Genomic DNA, 20,649 nt, shown 5'->3' on the forward strand with positions numbered 1-20,649 from the left:
GATGTGACTAGATGGAGGAAGGAAGTGCAACTCATAGCTCTTGCTTCTAAGGGCACGTAGCCTTTGGAGCTCAACTTTGTGAACCTTGGTGGATTTGTTATCTTCATGTGTAAGATGGATCCATCCTCCACATTCCTCTTTTCCCTGGCTGAGGGCACGGTGGAAAAACCCCAGGTCCTATTTTATCTTGAAGGGAAGTCACATGTTGAGGTTGGGAGTACACAAAAGCCTGGTTTCCAACCTAATCCAAAAACTAAATAAATCCCTCACCACCTACTCAGAGCTCAGAGGAACTCTATAATCTAGTCTATATCCAAACTGACATGGCATATAAAAATAACATTTGATGACAAATTTGGCTACTTCTAAAAAAAAAAATTGGCTACTTCCAAGGCAAGAAAATATATTAATGGTAGAAAATTCAAATATCTCATTGTATCAAAGTAATGGATACAAACCCCTTGATTAAAGGAGCAGAGATGCAAAAGATACTTAACAATATCAATAGCCACATAGGGTTGGTTGCTAAGAGTCAGAATAGACTCAATGGCAATGGATTTAAATATTAGTAAAAACTAAGTAAAATAATACAGAAAACTACTAAAATTATTTATCAAAATCTAATATCATTATGTTAATAAAAACAATATGTTAAAGTTAGGAACAAGACCCACAACACTAAGATTGTTTAGCCCCTGGTGTAGTAGTTCTGAGATTTGATTCTGGAGGTAGCTTGCCCCAAAGTATGTGTAAAAAGCAGACAGTTTATAATAAAATGCATGTCCTGTGTGGAATTCAGAGGAAAACCACAGATTCACTGATTAACAATGCAAAAAAAGGGCAATTATTGTATATACTCAAGTAGTAGTCGACCCAAATATAAGCTGAGGTACCTAATTTTACCACCAAAAAATTGGGGAAACTTACTGACTAGAGTATAAGTCTAGGGTGGGAAATGCGGGTACTGGTTTAATTTCAAAATAAAAACAGGTACCAATAAAATTACATCGAGGCATCAGTAGGTTAAATATTTTTGAATATTTCAAAGAAAAACCGTAAACTAGCTCTGTAAGTGGAAAAGAAGATCAACAAAAACAATGTGGTATCAACAAGAACCATACGTGCTGTGTGACTGCACGCGCTGCATTACTACATGGGCTGCCTTACCACATGTACACAACGCAGCTTGTACAGTTTGAGGCCTGATGCAATCTGGTGATATTTCAGAATGTGATAACATGACTGTTTGCATAGAGCAGCCCGTGTTAGGGCTCATCATATACACGGTGCGTTGTGTACGCACTGTTACTGCACACACGTTACAGCATACGTATGGAAGGTGCTAACACAACACAACGTGTATATGATGAGCCCTAACAGACTACTCTATGCAAGCACAGTCAACACTAGGTCCAGATAGGGGCTAATAAAGTAAAAAATAAAATACAGCATACTAAGTACTGTAAATAAATGTACTGTATATCCAAGACCAGAGATACACCAGTACTGGTAATTCAGCAATGCTTGGGCGGATCAAGGGGGCGTGACCAAGCAGAGGTACGACTGTCATTGGTCACAGCCCTGGAGAAGAGCGGGAGAAGAAGAGCGGCTGCATCCAACATTCATCTGACAAGGTACCAGCACACAGAAGGGGGCAGGTTCTTGCCCACTATGGCACGGACAGCACAGAGGCTGCCTGTGTGCAGGAGAAAAGAGCGGTAACATCAGCAGTCATCAGGCCACCCACAGAGGCTGCAGACGCCCGCAGATGAGCGTGAGGGACTGGAGATCAGGTAAGTAGGACCCTCACTCACAGATAAGCCAAGGGTGGCTTTTTCAGCATAAAAAATGTGCTGGAAAAACTCGGCTTATACAAGAGTGTATGTATATGGTTGTTCTCTTTTGTGATCTTTCAGGCTTTTGTTGTCCTTCAAGTCCAATTTTCCTCCTAGTCTTTCTTAACAGGTTTTTGTTTATTTTTCCTTACTTTAAATAATTCCTAAATAAAGCTCTGTAATTTAAAAGTTAAAAAAGACCAAGAAACAGTCACAACTACCACTTTTTCCCTATATGTTTCCAGAAATTACAGTAAATATTAAACAAATAAAATAAAGATACTTATATACTTGATATCTTTATATGAGATGATCATTGAATAATTACAAAATTTGAGGTTAATAAAACTAAACAGTGTCTACAGTAGTTTTAAGTTTAGCTGCATATAAGAACAATATATTTGATACATAGTTGCTTAAGAAAAAAAATTAATTTCTCACTATGTAAATAGTCTCCAGTGACCCAGGCTCCAGGTCTCTGCTCTGTTAGGGGGCAGCCCTCATCCTCCTCATCCAAGGAAGCTGGAACTCCAGAAGGAAGCAGTGTGTGCCCATTCCAAGACATCCCCTCAGTCCCTCAGAACACTTACTCTATCTCACTGGCCAGGATATAATCAGATGACCACATAGGGAACCCTGAAAAAACACCTATTTAATCTGAATGGAGTTTTTCCTGGATGGCACAAATGATGAAGCACTTGACTGTTGGCTGGAAAGCTGGTGGTCTGTGGTCTGAACCTACCAAGAGGCACCTTGGGAGACAGGCCTGGGAGCCTGCTGCTGAAAGGTCAGAACCTTGAAACCCCCGTGGAGTAATTCTGCTTTGCATACATAGGGTCAGTAAGAGTCAGAATCAATTCAGGGGTACTTTATAATAACTCATCTTTATTGAAGGGCTTTCTTACACAGATTGAAACCGCCAACTTTGAAGTCCCTAGATTAAGGTGGCCAGATTTTAACATTGGTAAAGCGGGACACCATTGATAAAACTCATATCCTGGCGAAATAGCCACATGGCAGCCAAAAACCGTATACCCTAGCTTGTTGTGCATTCTTTCAAAAATCGGGACTTTTTTAAAACGGCGCGGGACGCGGGAAAAATTGTTAAAAATCAGGACTGTCCTGCCAAAAGCGGGATGTCTGGTCACCTTACCTTATCCTAGATGTACTGAATTAGAAACTCTGGAAGTGGCCGTAGCTGTAACAAACCACCCTGGTGAGCCAAGCACTGCTTTACTCTCATGGTTGTCTGACTACTGATCTAGCGCTGTCTTTCCATTGGTCCTCTCAATATAACCAAAGTGTCTGGAAGTGAGCTCCGCTTACCAACTAAGTCCTTGCTAACACCCATGATTCCAAATACATTTAGATAAAAGTCGTACCTCTTGTGAGACACACTACTCCCATGGTTTCATGTGTCAACTTAATTTACGTAATAAACTGACTTCCAAATTTACCTCATTGTACTGAGACCAGAAGGCTCTGCTGCTTATCTGACTTCTGCACTTGGATGTTCCCCAGGAACCTCAAACTCAAAATATACATCTGAACTTGCTGTGTTTTATTCTCTAATATAAATGAAAGGCTCTGTCTTCAGTCGAGGCAATTATTCCAGTCCATGTCCAAAACCTGTGAATGATTGCTGCAATTCCTTATTCATTCAATTGCTCACCAATCACAATCAATTTACCGTACTTAAATCTTCCAAGTCTCTAAATCACAATATCCACCACCAAAGTACAAGCTACTACCTCTTACTTGTATTATTACAGCAGGCACTTCTTAACTGCTTTCCTTCCAGTATTGCATTCTTCCAATTAAATGAACACAAAGCCAGACTGTACTTTTACCAGTTTAGGCTGAGCCCCTCGATACTGTTGATATCCAACCATTCTTTCCTTTAAGCTTGGCAATTCCATGATTCAAAACCTCAAAAACGCAAAAACAAAAGTAAAAACAACCTTCAGCAGCCCTCCACTGCTCTTAGGATGGTAACATTGATGATGATGATTTGACTACTACCATTAGTAGGTTGCGGGGCTTATCCCCATGCGGGCAGGCAAATCTACTCAGTGCATTTCAAATGCTTAAGGGAGAACCATCACCCTTTTTTTTAACTCACAAAACAGGTTCTCAGTTCGAAGAGCATTTCGGGTGCTATCTCCAGGAAGATAAAAAGAACACCCAAACTTTGTTTGCTCCCAAGCCAAATTCCATCAGCAACCCAACCCACGCCAATCTAGATTTGCCCTCTGAAATTCAGCAGCTTAGGCACACTTTACTAACATTACAGAGGCGAAAGGAGCAACTACCTTGGCACATCAATGAGTGAGTTGGGGATCTAGGAGACACTTTGAATGAGATAGACTTTTGTTTCCATACTAACTATAAATTTCACTAAGACACTGTTCAAATTTATGGGATTAGTAACTATAGGTTTGTTTTAAATTTGTATAGGCCGCTACTTTTCTAAACTCTTTTTGTAAAATCATTTTGGGGGCTCTTACAGATATTATAGCAATCCATATATCAATTATATCAAGCAAACTTGTACATGTTACCATCATAATTTTGAAAACATTATCTTTCTACTTGAGTCCTTATCCGTTTTTCCCTTCCTTCCTTGGCGACCCTCCTACCTAAATTCTATTTTTCTTGACTGTAAATCAAGAGAAAATAATTATGAAGCCAAGGGCAAGATGTAGCAAAGTAAAATCCTGACAGTTTGCTGTAATAACCTCAAGCCGAGGCCTTCTTCATGGACACTCCAGTACTTGCAATAAAATAAGTGCCTGCTGATTGGTTAATTTGCTGCTGCTTCAGTGATAGTGGTCAGAGTTGTTACTATTTGTTTTTTAACAAACCTGTATAGTTTGGAAGGGAGCATATTAGTGAACTATTAAGATTGTCCCCCCCAGTGCTGTAAAGGCTAGATCACAAAACACTAAACTCAATGAAGTGTTGTATCACCACTTCCCCCATCGCCACACTCTCGCCACAGTGATGCATTTTATATTGTACCTTTACTAAATGGACGCGTTCTCTTTCATCTCCCCCCTTTTCTGTAATCTTTTCCTTCCCATGAAACTATCTATATTCCCTTTATCTTTTACCTGGATAATTCCTACTTATTCTTCAGGTTTTAGGCTATACGTCATCTTTTTCTGAGACATCTTTACTTCCTGGATAGTCATACCACCTTATACTTCATATAGAACACTATATGGTTGTTTATTGCTCTGTACAAGGATGCTCCACAAATTTGTGGAAAAATGGAATTAAAAGATAATGACATTTTCCCAAGGACTTTTGGAAGTCCTATTACTGTGAAATTTGGCAACTCCAAAAAGCAAACACACAGATGGATTAACTGTACACAAGAGATTTATTAAAGAAAATGAGCACGAAGAATCAAGTGGGAGAGTAAGAAAGGAAGAATCTCAGAGAATTTTAGCAAGCCTGAGGCGGAGCCCTCAACTAAAGTCCAATCAAAGAACTTCAGTGACTTCCAAGGATGGGTCCACCTGTACGAGCACCACCTGCCATTTTCAATCCCTGACCAGGAGCTGCCCGAGGAAGCACCAGTGCAGTAAGACTTCAGGGGGACTCCAGAGGGCGACAGCTGGGACTACCCATCAGTTATACTCCCTGTAGCACACTGGTTCACAACCTTCCTAATGCGACAACCCTTTAATACAGTTCCTTATGTTGTGGTGACCCTCCAACCATAAAATTATTTTCATTGCCGCAACTTTAAAAAAAATCATTTTATTGGGGGCTCATACAATTCTTATCACAATCCATGCATATATCCATGTGTCAAGCACATTTGTACATTTGTTGCCATCATCACTCTCAAAACATTTGTTTTCTACTTGAACCCTTGGTATCAGCTCATTTCCTCCCTCCCTCATGAACCCTTGGTAATTTATAAATTATTAATATTTTATCATATCTTACCCACTCCCTTCACTCACTTTTCTGTTGTCCATCCCCCAGGAGGAGGTTATATGTAGATCCTCATAATTCATTCTCCCTCTCCATCCCACCATCCCCTTCACCCTTTATAGTATCACCCCCAATATTGACCGGGTATCGCAACTCTCAGAACTGTTTCTGAAGGGATCATCTGCCCTGGAGTCCCTGTATTTCCAGTTCCAATCTGTACCAGTGTACATCCTCTGGTCTAGCCAGATTTTTAAGGTAGAATTGGGATCATGATAGTGGGAGGGGAGGAAGCATTAAAGAACTAAAGGAAAGCTGTATGTTTCATAGGTGCTACAATGCACCCTCATTGCTACTTCCAGTAATTTTGCTACTGTTATGAACTGGGTGACCCCTGTGAAAGGGTTGTTCAACCCTCAAAGGGGTCGCGACCCACAGGTTGAGAACTGCCGCTACAGCAGCTGTTAGCACACAGTTCCACAGCAGCCACAACTCCCCCCAGTAGGTTTGAACACAATATAGCTAGGGGCTCTTATTTCCCTTTTCTGTAATAGAACTTATAAGATATTCAATAAATATTTATTTTTGAAACTCAAGTCTCAGTACTAAATCAGCAAAACAAGATAAATCAGCAAACCTCATTGTTTTTTTTTACGTACTTAAAAATATACCCCAAGACATCATATTCTTCTAGAACCCCAAGAGCGGACAGAATAAATAAAAGAGGCATCTCTACAATCTATCACTTTATAAAGTACGAGCATGTAAATGGATAGATCATGTCTAGGATTCCCCCCAACGCCCAAATTTCAAGAGCCGAAATCCACTGTCATCGAGTTGATTCTGACTTAAAATAGTGAGCCCAGGACAGAGTTTCACAGAAGTAACCTCGTTACCACTCACTATCTGGTTAGCAGTTGAGCAAATAACCATTGCACCACCTGGCTTCCATGATTTGAATTTATTTTTAAATCATATGGTTCCTTATAATGTGTAAATTATCTCTATTAATGTTTTCTTCTACCTGAACATCTATACCACAGAACTGTAGTGCCACACCTCAACATGTTTGTAAAATGAGACATGTAAGAACACTGTTTAACAACAAATTGAAACCTCAACAGAGAAAACATTTCAGATTTTGAAAAAAAAAATTAAGACTCACCATACACACCTGTCATAGAAATAGAATTGTTCATGGTAAAAGGTCCGTTAATGATGCCAGATGAAAGAAGCTCATCAGATCCCCGCTGAAAAGCAAAAGCAATGCTCAAGTTTAAAAAGTTTGGATAATGGTTTGGGAAATTTTCTACTGAGAATATTAAAAACTAATATTCACCTAAACATTGAGACAGTTAGGGGAAATATAATCATGAATCGCAAAACTTAACAGTTGAAAGTGAGCTTTACAAGTATGAAAAAACTTTAAACAAGCTGACTGGTAGCTAGCCCAAGTTGTACAAAAAAGAGTCATCACAAAGACGGACTCATAATTCTACAGCCATTTCTGATCAAGCTTCAGCCTCCAAGTGTTTACATTTCAAGTATCTGAAACTCTAAGCATCACATAAGTGCAAATCTATGCATATACAGGCAAAGACCTTGTGAACGTCTCCTTTAAAATCTTGACTTTTTTCCCCTTTCATTTTGTTTACAACGAATTTCTGGTTGGTTCTTAAATTTTTAATTTATATGTGATGATGACCCTTAACTTTTTAATGGCATTGGCAGTGTTGTGCTCCTATATAACCATGATTTAAAAGAGTGGACAATGTAGGTGGCACCGAATTTAGGGAGCTTCTGAAACTTACCTTTTCTAAAGGACCCTAGCTTCGGGGTTTTTTTTTAACTTCTTTTCACCTAAATTAATATGTATCTATCCTCTAGTTCCTGGTTCACACACACTCCCCGCCCACTCCCCAATATTCAATCTTTAAGTGACTAATTTCACTCAGCATGTTGCCTTTCAAGATTCTTCATGTTATGACATAGTTCACAGATTCATCATTACCTGTTAATGTTGTGTAGTAAATACTCCATTGTGTACATATATACCATAGATTTTTCTCCATTTTCCCATTAATAAGCATTTGGTGTTTCCGTCTTTTTGCTATTAGGAATATGGTTTCAGTGAACACAGATGACATAATATGTTTGTGTTATATGTGTTCATGTCACAGCTCTTATTCCTCTACGACAGCAGTTCTCAACCTGTGGATCTCGACCCCTTTGGGGGTCAAACGATCCTTTCACAAGGGTAGCCTAAGACCATTGGAAAATACATATGGTCTTAGGAGCCAAGACACCACTCCACTACCTGTCTCCAGGCAGGTCTGCCCACATGCAGATATTGCCCACATGAGTACCTGGCATGAAGACTGCTACCCATGCTACACCCTGCCTCAAGACAAAATTTCATTTGTCATTAGAAATAAACATTTCACAATATCACATTTACATATCCGGCATATCAGATGTTTACATGATGATTCCTAACAGTAGCAAAATTAGTTATGAAATAGCAATGATAATATGGTTGGGGGTCACAGCCCCATGAGGAACTGTATGAAAGGGTCGTGGCATTAGCAAGATTGAGTGAGAACCACTGCTCTAGGACATACCGATACACCAAGTATTAGGATTGCCAGATCTTATGGTACTTATATTTGCAACTTTTTAAGGAAACAGCATACTGTTTTCCATAGTGGTTACATTTTAATTTTCTTTTTAAAAATAATTTACTGGGGCTTGTACAATTCTTTTCACAATCCATCCATCCATCCATTGAGTCAAGCACATTTGTGCCATCATCATTCTCAACACGTTTGCTTTCTACTTGAGTCCTTGGTATCAGCAGCTCATTTTCCCCTCCTTCCCTGCCACCCCCACAAACCCATAATTTATAAATTACTAAATTATTATTCTGTCATGAATTACACTGGCTGATATCTCCCTTCACCCACTTTTCTGTTGTCCGTGGATCATTGTAAACAGTTCTCCCCTTTCTACCCCACCTTTCCCTTACCCTCCTAGTATCTCTACTCTAAATAATTGGTCCCAAGGGGTTTATCTATCCTGGATTCCATCTGTTTCCAGCTCTAATCTGTAAAAGTGTATATCCTCTGAGGATTTGTAAGATAGAATTGGGATCATAATAGTGGGGGGGAGGGAAGCATTAAAGAACAAAAGTAATGTTTCATAGTTGCTACACTGCACTCTGACTGGCTCATCACCTCCCTGCCACCCTTCTGTAAGAGGATGTCCAGATGCCTACAAATGGGCTTTGGATCTCCACTCCACACTGCCCCTCATTCACATTCATATGATTTTTTGCTCTTTGATGTCTGATGCCATCGACACCTCATGATCACACAGGCTAGGGTGCTTCTTCCATATGGGCTTTGTTGTGTTAAGCTAGATGACCAGTTGTTTACCTTCAGCCTTTAAGATCCCAGACACCGTATTTTTTGATAGCCAGGCACCATCAGCTTTCGTCACCACATTTGCTTATGCACCCACTGTCTTAGGAGATTATGTCAGAAAAAGCATCATGGGATGCCAGTTTAAAAGAACAAAGTGTTCTTGCATTGAGGGAGTACTTTAGTAGAGGCCCAATGTTCATCTGCTACCTTAACACTAAACTATAAATATATGCACATATTTATTTCCCCATCGTCATATATATTTGCATATGTACATACCTATATTTAGACCTCTATAAATGCCTTTTGCCTCCGAGTTCTTTCCTCTATTTCCTTTTACTTTCCTCTTGTCTATCATTTTCAGCCTTCATTTGGATCTCAGTAATTCCTCTCAGTTACACTGCCCCTTGATCAAACCCTACCAGGCCTCCTACACCCTCACCATTGATTTTGGATCACTTGTTCCCTTGTCCCTAGGTTTGTTAACACTCTCTTCCTTCCTCCCGCACCCCCTCCTATGTCCACGCCCCCCCCAGGCATCGGTCCCATTATTTCCTCCTCCAGATTGTTTATCCTCCCTATTTTATCTAGACAGACCTGCAGATAATAATATGCACACAAAAAAACAAGATAAAGCAACAAAAGAAACAAACCAATAACAAAAAACAAATGACCAAAAAAAGAGGCTGTAAATAGTTCAAGGTCTGTTTGCTGACCTTCAGGAGGGTTTTCTGGTAGAATCTGATGGGGTGCCACGCCCTGGCCCCAAAGTGTATTTTGATATTCCCTCTGGACTTCCTTGCTCTGTTCCCCTTGCTGTTCTGTTGTACACCCTTAGTATTTAGCCTTGGCATGGTGGGGTCAGATCAGGCCCAATTCCGGCACTGGGCCTCCAGTGTTGTCCTTCATAGGGCTATGGGTACGTGAGGCATGTCATGCCATGTTTCATATGGTCCTCTCTGTGCACTGGCTGCTCTGAGTGGGGATATCGTCCTCAGGGTTTGGTGGGCCAGGATATGTTCCACTCTCCCCTTCATTTGCTCCCTTGTGCTCTGATCAGACATGTCCCTCTCCCTGAGTTGTAGCTTCAGTGCTGTCCTCTGAAGTAAATTCTTCTGGGGGGAGAAGGGGCTGGCCCCATAGTGGTTACAGTTTATATTCCCATGAGCAGTGTAAGAAGATTCCAGTTTTCTATCCTCCTATCGTCATTTGTTCTGTTTTATTTTTTAATTTTGCTGTTAATGCAGGAATGAGATACCTCATTGTTTCTATGTGCATCTAATTACTAATGATCATTTCATTACCAATGAGCATTTCTTCATATGTTTGTTGGCTGCCTGGGTGTCTTCTTTGCTAAGTGTCTGTTCACATTTTCTGCCTGTTTTTTAATTGCATTTGTCCTTTTCTTGTTGCGGTAATAAAGTTTTCTAAAGGTTTTAGAGATTAGTCCTAAAATCGATAAGTGATTAAACAAAAATATTTTCTCAGTCTGTGTGTTCTCTTCTTAACTCTTTTACACACATTAACTGTCTAATTTAGGTCACCGTTACCTAGTTTATCTTCTGTTTGGGTGTTTTCAGTTATGTCTAATAGCATATTTATGCCATGTATTAGGGCTACTAAATGTGCCCCTATGTTTTCACTGACAGTCTTTATAGCTTTAGGGCTTACATTGAAGTCCTTGATCCATCTTTACGTTGTTTTACATGGTGTGAGATATCCAGAAATGAGGCAATTTATTGCAGTATTTGTCAAATTTCTTAGTGCTACTTATCTGTTAATCCTAAAAATTACCTGCAATATATATGATTTCTTACGCAGCTACTACTGTTTGAGTTAGCATGCTTTGTTTTGGTCAGGTAAAGACTTTTTACCTATTGCAAATCTGAATAGTCAGTGCTAAAAGGCAGCCCAGCCTTTCCCACTGTTAACATAAGCTCTAGCACCAAGGTTAAAGCGTTTACATTTAGAAGTACAATAAATACTATGTCCAAAGGTTAAAAAACAACCTATTTCCAAATAGTATTGTTTGTTAAACTTGGTCCATTTTAAACAGCAAATATCATCTTGGACAGATGATAAAAAACAATCTCCAAACTACTGTACCATTATTAGGCTAACAAGAGCATAACATTAAATGCTTAATATTTAGGTTTAAATACCACTTCTATAGGGTCCCTAAGAGTCGCAATCAATTTAATAGCAGTGAGTCTGAGTTTGAGATTTGTAGGAGGAAATTTCAGATTTTGCTATAGAAAAACAAACCACCAATGATTTTGAAAATAGAAATTCAATTATTTTTAAAATTCCTTTATTGAAACAGCCAGAATTTATTATCTGTGGATATTTTGCTGCTTTCTTTCTCTTTCTTGTTTTGCTACTTTCTTACAGAGATACATAAGAAGGAGGAATGAAATAGCACCAAGGATGAAAAAAATCCTGAAGACTCCAACTCCCTGAGAGACTAGGATTAAGATCTTACTAAGGAACAGGCTTTCCTAAGAAGTCTGAACCATATAGACACTGTCTGGACAAAGAACATCCTTGTCGCCGTCGTTCACCGCTACCACAGCTGCGGGAAGGTGAATGTTAAATGTAGCAAAAATGTAAATGCACCCAGCATGGTTTTATGAGAAATATAGTAAAAGATGTATTACACAAAAATATCTATGTTCAGTGCAAGATATGACAAAATAATAATTTATAAATTATCAAGGGTTCATCAGGGTGGGGGAGCAGGAAGGGAGGGGAAAAATGAGGAGTTGATGCCAGGGGTTTAAGTGGAGAGCAAATGTTTTGAGAATGATGAGGGCAATCAATGTACAAATGTGCTTTACATACTTAATGGATGTATGGATTATGATAAAGAGTTGTATGAGCCCCTAACAAAATGATTTAAAAATATTTTTTCTACATGTGATTTAGTATTATTTATATCTTTACATATAGATCATTTTATTTTTAAAATCAAAATCACTTTTGATTTTGATGTAGGAATATGTTAAAATGCCAACTAAGCATTAATTCTAGGTGGGTTTTAAATCAAAATGTAAAAGACAAAATCATAAGGACTCTAGAAGATGTCTTCACTCTTGAGGTAAGGAAACACTTCATAAACAAGAAACAAAAAGCAGAGCCATAAAAATATTAGTAAACTAGATATTAAAATGAAAAAATTTTAAGCAAATGACACAATTAAGAAAATAAAACAGGCAACTCATGAAATGGTAGAAAATATATGCAATACCTATAAACCACTCTGCTAAACCAGGGCTCTTATCCAGAATTTACTTTATGGGGGTAGGGACTGAGAAATCAGTTAAGAAAAAAGGTCAAGGTAACAGAAAATGCTATCATCCTTGAATAGGTACCTCACAAATCCAGTGGTACACGGTACCAGGGGTGGCCTTTAAAAGCTCATGAAGAAACAGAATTAAATTTTTGGATTTTTCCTTGAAAAAATTTTTAATCATTTTATCGGGGGCTCTTACAACATTCCAAACATCACTTGTATCAAGCTTTTTTGTATATTATCATTTCCAAAACATTTTCTACTTGAGCCCTTGGTATATATAGTGCCTTTTCCCCCCTCCCTACCTCCCTTGTGAACCCTTGATCAATTATATATTGTTATTGTTATTACGTATCTTACACTATCCATTGTCTCCCTTCACCCACATTTCTGTTATTCGTCCCCTTGGAGGGGGGGGGGCTATAGATCCAGCCTTGCGTGCATTTCACCTTTCTCCCCCTTCTCGTCCTTGAACTTTCTGAAGCCTTCGTGTAGTTCTGCTCAAAAGTTCTTTGGTCCCTCTTCTTTCTCAGTGAAGTAACTTCATCCCAACTCACACCCATGACTTAAAAATACTTTCTTCAGGAAGAGAATGTCACCCTACTCCCATTGATGCTAGGCAACTTTGTGAAATGCCTTCGTAAGATACTGCAAATGAACCTCTCAGTCTCACTTTGCTTGTCTGTAAAATAAGGATAATGGTAGACAGCACCATGTGTTACTCTAAGAATTAATATTCTTAATACAAGTCTGGAAAGGGCAGGGAGTAGGGGAATAAAGGCATGAAGTGGATGGCTTGCACTTTCATAGATGTGTGCTTACATCCAAAATGTATTCTGTAGGGAGGATTCCCCAAAGAAGTTTCCTCTTTCCCTGATCCGTCTGGGGAAGAGAGAATTGGTGTGTTGTGTGTGTTGGGGCGGGGGGGGGGGATGCTATTATGGTTATATAATTTAACAGTATGCATTGACTGCTAGGAGAGTCCTTTGTGATTGTAGTTGTAGAGACTCAAGTGTGAGAGTAGACAAGGGAGAGACATCGCTGGACTAGAGGTCAGTGGCCAAGCAAAAAACCCCTTAAAGGTTTTATGTTGATATTTCATGAAACTCAGAGCAAAGGAATATTCTTCTCTCAGTTAGACTTTATCCGATAGCAGACAAGGTGAAACCAAGACTTTTGGATAACCTGACCAGATCATATGAATACCTGCAGCAGACCTGAATGGCTGGTACATGAGTAACCTCACCCTGAAGACTTTTTGCTCTACTAAAGGACTAATTGTTGATGATCATTTTGAAGAGGTAAAATAACTGGGGAATGGCGAAGTTATACTGCAAATGTGAAAAAATTCTGGCTAGAAAAGCCAGGGAGTGACCTGAAATGCAATGGATTGCTTTCATATGCCCTTTCTCACCCAAATGACGGGGTGAGAGAACACAACTGAGCTACTGGTGGTCTACCAAGGGAATCAGACGTCTTGTTAATAACGCAAACAATGTGCACAACATCCAAATATTCATTTGGGAATATGCAAACATGGTACATGGAATCCCAGTGAGGGGGTGGGTTGACCATGGTTATAGGTTTAAAATGAGCCATTCCAGAAAATGGGAGAACATGACCACCAAGAAAAGACGGGAGTGGAGCATATCCATATCCTTTCAATCAGGGTCCCCACCACTGAGAATCTCCTAGACTCAGGAGCTCCACCACCAGACTTGGAAAAAGATGCTAGGAAGTAGCTGCAGAACAAAGGCAGCAGCAAATCCAGGAAAACAGGCAAGATGGCGCAGTAGGCTCCTGGCCAACTAAATAAGGCAGCGACCATGAGTGTACAAACACAATGAGTACGGGAAAGAATACCTTCTACTGGCTGGCAGGGTGGGCAGCCTCCAGGTACTTGTTGGTATGCTTAAGACCTTTGGGACATATGCCTAAGCAGAGCAGAGGCCAGGCTGAGGGGTCCAAGATGCCCTGATCAAAGAGCTACATCAAGTCCTTTCTGATCCTGAACTGTAACCGGTTCCTACTTCCCTAATAGACTCCGTAACTGAGTATGTCTGTGAATTATGTGTGCTCACCACAATGAACCCAGTAGAGAAGCAGAGCATGCCATGGGGAGGATAGTTGGTGCCAGAAGTGATAAAAGGTTGGAGATATGTCTGACCTTGGCTTCACAGAGATCAGCCTCTCTCCTCTTCCTGAAGTTAGAGGTCAGATGCCCACGCCACACCATATTCCCAGGGGCAAATAAATACTAATGATTGATTGCTCAGTCTTTTCCCAAAAAACTACATATGCCGATATTTATGCATTCAATAGAACATTGGACAAAGTCTCTTAAATGTGAGAAATATCAATCTTTTAATATATATGCCTAACATTTTAAAAAGGAAATTCTACAACATTCATCCTAACACAGAGCCTTGGAGGCATAGTACATATGCGTTGGGCTGCTGACTGCAAGGTCAACAGTTCGAAACCACCAGTTGCTCTGAGGAAGAAAGCTGAGGCTTCCCAATCCCATCAAAGTTATAGTCTCAGAAACTCACAGGGGCAGTTCTACCCTGTCTTATGGAGTCACTGCTTTGAATCAGATCTGACTAAATGACAGTGAGTTTGGTTTCTTTAGTTTTTATTCTAACATAAAGAAAAGTTTCTTATTTTAGATAAATTGATAAAATATTTTATTTTGATACAATGTAATTATCAGTAATACACATTTTCTATAACAAATTCTTAGAATATGGATTCATAAAAAATTTTTAATATAGGGATTCATTTCATTAACTAGAGTTGACCTTTTCTTTGTATAGGGGATTTATTAAGATCTCAATTATGATTAATCTTGAGAATGTGAAAGAACAAAAGGATTTATCTGTCTGCATTAGGATTTTTCCTACAGAACACTGAGATGAGGTTTATGTTGAGGGAAAAGGACTTTTCACAATAACCATTTTTTTAAAGGCAGTATTTACATACATGTTCAATTACTGCCTTAGACAAAATTTCAGATATTAATTAGCTAGATTTTCCCCCATTTTGAGTCATTATTTTCTTAATGTGCGTTTTACTTATAAACATATAACGAGAATCTATGCAGATCTCTGCAATCCTTTCACTAAAGAGCTTTTCCCCTGGTCTGATACAGTCTTAGTCATAATTATTTTTATTAGATTCTTAAAAGCCTTTAAATAAAGGTGACACTTTTTAATAGTGCAGTGCTTGACTCCTGGCTGAAACCCACCAGACGCCCCTCTGAAGACAAGTCTCGGCACAGCTTTGAAAAAAACCCTTAGGAGCAGTTTACTCTGCAGGTCTGGGGTCACAATGAACCCTACTTAAATGACAGCAACTAGTAACTTAGCTGTAACATTCAATATATCTGCACAAAACATAAGCTACCATAATAAGAAAATGTAAAAATTATAAACAACCCTCAAAATAAACAATTAAATTCTATTAGTTTTTTCAATAATAAAATCTTTATAAAGAAAGCATGCAAAATCTCTAAGCTGTGTAAGTAAAGCATCCCCCGTTGGACTGGTTGGACTATTTTTACTAACACTGCAAGATAAGAACTGAAATAGAGGAACCAGTAGTCACATCTGGAAATTCTTCACCTATAATTATGACACTCTAAAAAAACTATCAACATTCCCCCCTAATGATTTCTGTATGTAATTTAGAAAAGATAAAAAATATTCTCATAAGCAGAATCTACTGGGCAAGTTTCTCTCCCAAGAATATACTTTCAAATTACAGGGGGGAAGAGCTTTCAAAAATGTCTTTTAAAGCTCAAATCCCCGATTGACAAAACTTAGTAAAGCTTTGTAGATGAGAATCAGTTTTGTGTTATTAGTTTAAACATATGGTTCCATCTTTTTCCTGACAAAACTCTTTCTCTTAGACATCATTCCCTTATACACATTTCTCTTACACACATACTTCTTCAGTCCAAAATAAGGTGTTTCTGACTTATATCACAAATGTCTGATAAAGCAATTTTCCAGTAAAGTCACACTGAAGATCTTGGTAACACTGATCTCTCCCCCACAAGTTCTGACTGCTATGTAAGAGTCCTGACGTGATTTAAGAGGAGGATGCAAACTAATCAAGCAGAATGGGGGGTGGTTGGCAGGGAAGAAGGCAAAAGAAAGCTTTGGTTGGATGAGTGATTGCAGATGGTCCGGAGAAGGAAGCAGTTTAAAAGGGTCAGAAAAAGGATCTGTACTATGGGCAAATAAATTAACATGACACAAAAAAGGTCTCAAGTCAAATAATACGGGCATCATGGGAGGAGGAGATGAACCTGAGCAGTACTGGACCCACGGTCTCCTAAGAAACACAGTAAATTTACCTAAGTGCAGAAGCAGTTGTTCTATGGACTTGTTAGCTCGCTGGATAAGTCAACAAACCAATCAGCTTCACTGCCTCAAATATCAATTATCAAAGCTCTTTCCTGCTAAAGAGTAATTAAATACAGAGCCAACACAGTACAGGAATATTGTAACTGCACAACACAAATAAAGTGTTTCACTATAAAATTTTATGGAAATGGTTTTATTTAGCACTAAAGTGACAATTATTAATATAATAAAAGGCAATCTACCCAACTGAGAAATAGCCACTTGGGTAACATGAAAGGAAAACAAAATAAATCATTAACTTACAAGAAAACTTTAGTCCATGTCTCAAATGAGTTATGAAATTCAAGATTTTGTTGTTGTTATTGATCTTTCCCGCCTATGAAGATACTATGAACATAAAAAAAGGTTACAAAAAAATTCCAGCAAATCTTATAGTGACCCTGAAGGAACACTTTGCAGAATAGTAAATTCATTTATGCACGACTCTGTTCCTATCTTCCTTACACAGTAATGAAAGCCATGTCTCACTAACAGACCAGAGTGTAGTGTCAACAGTCATGGCGCTTCACTGATGGCTAACTTTAACTCCTCCATATAACCTACTAAGGGTTTATGTTTAAAAATAATTACAGAAATAAGAGAAATAATCAGAGTATTCACTGAGGATTTTTCTATTAACTGAGAGGTGCCATGCAATAAAAGAGCCCCGTGGCTCAGTGTTTAAGTGCTGGCTGCTAACCAGAAGTTCAGAGACTTGAACCCAGTCTCTGTCCCTCAGGGAAAAGATGTGGCATCGACTTCTGTGAGCCTAGCAGCCTTGGAAACCTGTGAAGCAGTTCTACGTCGTCCTGTAGGTTCTTTATGAATTGGGATAGACTTCAAAGCAATGGATTATGCAGTAACTACAAAGTTTTGTCTCAACATTTTGTCTTTCATTAATATTCACCCTTTTCAGTCTCTCCTGTTACACTTCAAAACCCAAAGATTCTAACAACTGAAAACTGTCAAATGACCCTTATAAATATCTTGAAGATTAAATCCTCATGTACACTGTGGGCCCAACAAGTATGATCACCTGTGAACACATTTTAAGAAAACAAACTCACTACCACTGGATTGAATCCAACTCCTAGTGACCCTTAAGGACAGAGCAGAACTGCCCCTGTGGGCTTATGAGACTGTACATTACAGGTTCCCACACTTATTTGACATACTGTCCCCTTTCCAGAAAAAAAAAAAATTAGTCAACACCTGCCCTGCAATTAAAAAATGTTTGTACTACAGACGACAATTCAGGATAAAGTGTGGGTATCTGCCTGCCTTTGCAGCCGTCCCTGGATCCTAACAGCACCCCTCAAACCCCACCTACCGTATCACCAACTTTGGGAAACACTGCTTAACTCTTTACAGGAGTAGACCGCCCCATCGTTCTCCCACTGAGGTTGGTAGGGTGGAACTACTTCCTTGTAGTAAGCAGCTCAATGTGTAACCCACTACATCTCCTAGTCCCTACTTTTAAAGCAAGCACTGAGTGACATATTTGTTACATTTTCTTTCTAAGACTGCTACGGTTCAAATTTTATGACCAAAAAGAGGTGGGCGGGTAGGTGATGGTGGTAGTGAAAATGGGGCAAATTTTTCAATTATACAGAAGTGAAATTTAAAAGGACCATTGTGTTATGAAAGTTTCAGAAAAACGATTTGACTACCTTAAACTCTAATGGTTCCCTGGGTGACACAAAGAGCTCCTGAAGAGAAAGTTGTTGCTTCAGGGGCAGTGAGTTTATGTTACTGGTGGGGAATAATTTGCAACAGGAGATCACTAAGGGTTACACAACACAGCACAATCAATGGCACTGAATTATACATATAGATGTTGTGGACTTGGAGAATGTTTTGTTGTGTAAATTTTTGTCACACTTAGAAAAAAATTACATGAACAATGAATACAAGGACAAAAAGTTCTAGAATTGAATATGGTGATAATTGTATTCGTTACGACTAAATTATATGACATGTGAAATCCTAATAAAGCTGTTCAAACAAAGTTAAGTCCTTGACTACCAACCAAAGGTTGGTAGTTTGAACCCACACAGAGGTGCCTTGAAAGAATATTTGGTGATCTATGATCAAAAGGTCAACCAACCAACTCACTGCCATTATGTTAATTTCCACTCATAGCAGCCCAGTTAGACAGAACTGAACTACGCCATAAGGTTTCTGAGGCAGGTAGAATCCTCAAGACTTTAGTCTCCCTCAGGTCCAGAATTGAATTCACCCCTGCAAGAGAATTATTAACCATTTAAGATCAGAAGATTAAGAAAGGAGGAATGGAAACAGGAAACACAGGAAGGAAGACGATTAAGCAGTGGTACATTAAGGAGAAGACAATAGAGAAATTGAAACAAAATGTGTATGAACTATTGAATGCAAAACTGATGATCTGCTCTGTAAATCTTGAGCTAATTCACAGTGATTTTTTTTTTATTGCTAACATTTGTCTCAAGCTCCAAAGCTTAGCCTTTCACCAAGGTTTTGGTTAATTCTACTAGATCAGTACTCTAAACAGTATCAGTCCAAATGTGATTAACAAAAAAATTTTTTCAGTTCTGTAACAATTAGTCACCTGCACGTACTCTGAATTTAAAGTAGCCACACTATATAATCTTAGGATAGTTTTCATGTTAAAAAGAATAATGGGAAATTAAAAGTTTTGGTAATGAGTCCCAACATATGGAATTCCCACATACATGCACCAAAAAGACTGTATTCCAAACTCCTTTTCAGTTTAATGAAAATGAAAATATATTTTATTATGTTCACAAGCAGAAAGTTATGCTGTCTCCACCTAATCAAGATGGGGTACTATTTGTTCTACAATCAACCTCCAAAAATAATGAGGTCTTTTGATTAAATACCACCTGGACTATTTATTCCAAAACCAAGATATACTGTGGTTTTAAAAACAGGCTTTGGGAATGTCTTTTTTTTTTCAATTCAGCCTCTGTAACTAATCTGTTTGGTCTAGAGTACTAGTTTATAATATATCATAAGTTTTTGACATCCTCTTTTGCAAAATTGGGCTGTTATTATAATAAACCTTAATTATAGAAATTTCTAGTACACTTCTACGTAGCAAAATAGAGATAATAAACATCTCTTAAAAACTGGTGCAGAGGCTCAAGTACAAAGAGAATGTTTTGAAAATGATGGCAATCTATGTACAAATGTGCTTGATACAATTGATTAAGAGCTGTAAAAGCCCCCAACAAAATGATTTACTTAAAAAAAATGGGTAGAGAACAGCATTGGTGAGCAAGATGCTGATGTTCTAATTGTTTTAAGCTGAAATGTACAGCTAATTAGTATTTCGAGCATTTCTTCTTTCATCCAAAACTTCTATCAAATCTGTCAGGGTGATATCTTGTTTTAGGTAGAAATCTTCCCCTAAACGGCAAATTTTAAAATCTCAGGAGTGCTAGCGTAGCCCAAAGGATTGATGTTCTTCAGCTACCATTGTCTTTATTTAGTGTTGCTCTAACAGGTCATCATGGTCCAACAATTAATTCCTGCCTGAAATAGTTACTAAGTGCAAATCATCGTTAATCTTCCTGAATGTAAAGAAATGACGAAAACATCCTCCTCTGGTGTTAGATTTAGCTTACAGAGGAAGAAGGGCCTAAAACTCCACCCAACAACTGGTTGCCACTGAGTTCCTTCTGATTCCTGACCACACCATGCTACACACAGGAACTTGTGATGGTCTACGTATGTAAACGTCTTTC

The 20,649-nt window shown here is 38.7% G+C and overlaps 1 protein-coding gene across 4 annotated transcripts in view; it reads right to left on the minus strand.

Annotated features, from left to right (window-relative positions):
- The window catches only part of PTBP3 (polypyrimidine tract binding protein 3), a 78,263-nt gene that overhangs the window by 45,374 nt on the left and 12,240 nt on the right, over positions 1-20,649 (minus strand). For 2 of the 4 annotated variants that reach the window (XM_075560322.1, XM_075560319.1), the window contains exon 2: positions 6,946-7,030. The exons of 1 other annotated variant lie outside the window; for it this stretch is intronic. In XM_075560322.1, the coding sequence (XP_075416437.1) occupies positions 6,946-6,979 (34 nt within the window). In that variant the 5' untranslated portion in view covers positions 6,980-7,030. The remainder of the gene's footprint in view (positions 1-6,945; positions 7,031-20,649) is intronic. One more of the 4 variants, XM_075560323.1, reaches the window with a different exon arrangement.

Source organism: Tenrec ecaudatus, chromosome 10 (assembly GCF_050624435.1).
Source record: "Tenrec ecaudatus isolate mTenEca1 chromosome 10, mTenEca1.hap1, whole genome shotgun sequence".
Taxonomy (NCBI): Eukaryota; Metazoa; Chordata; class Mammalia; order Afrosoricida; family Tenrecidae; genus Tenrec; species Tenrec ecaudatus.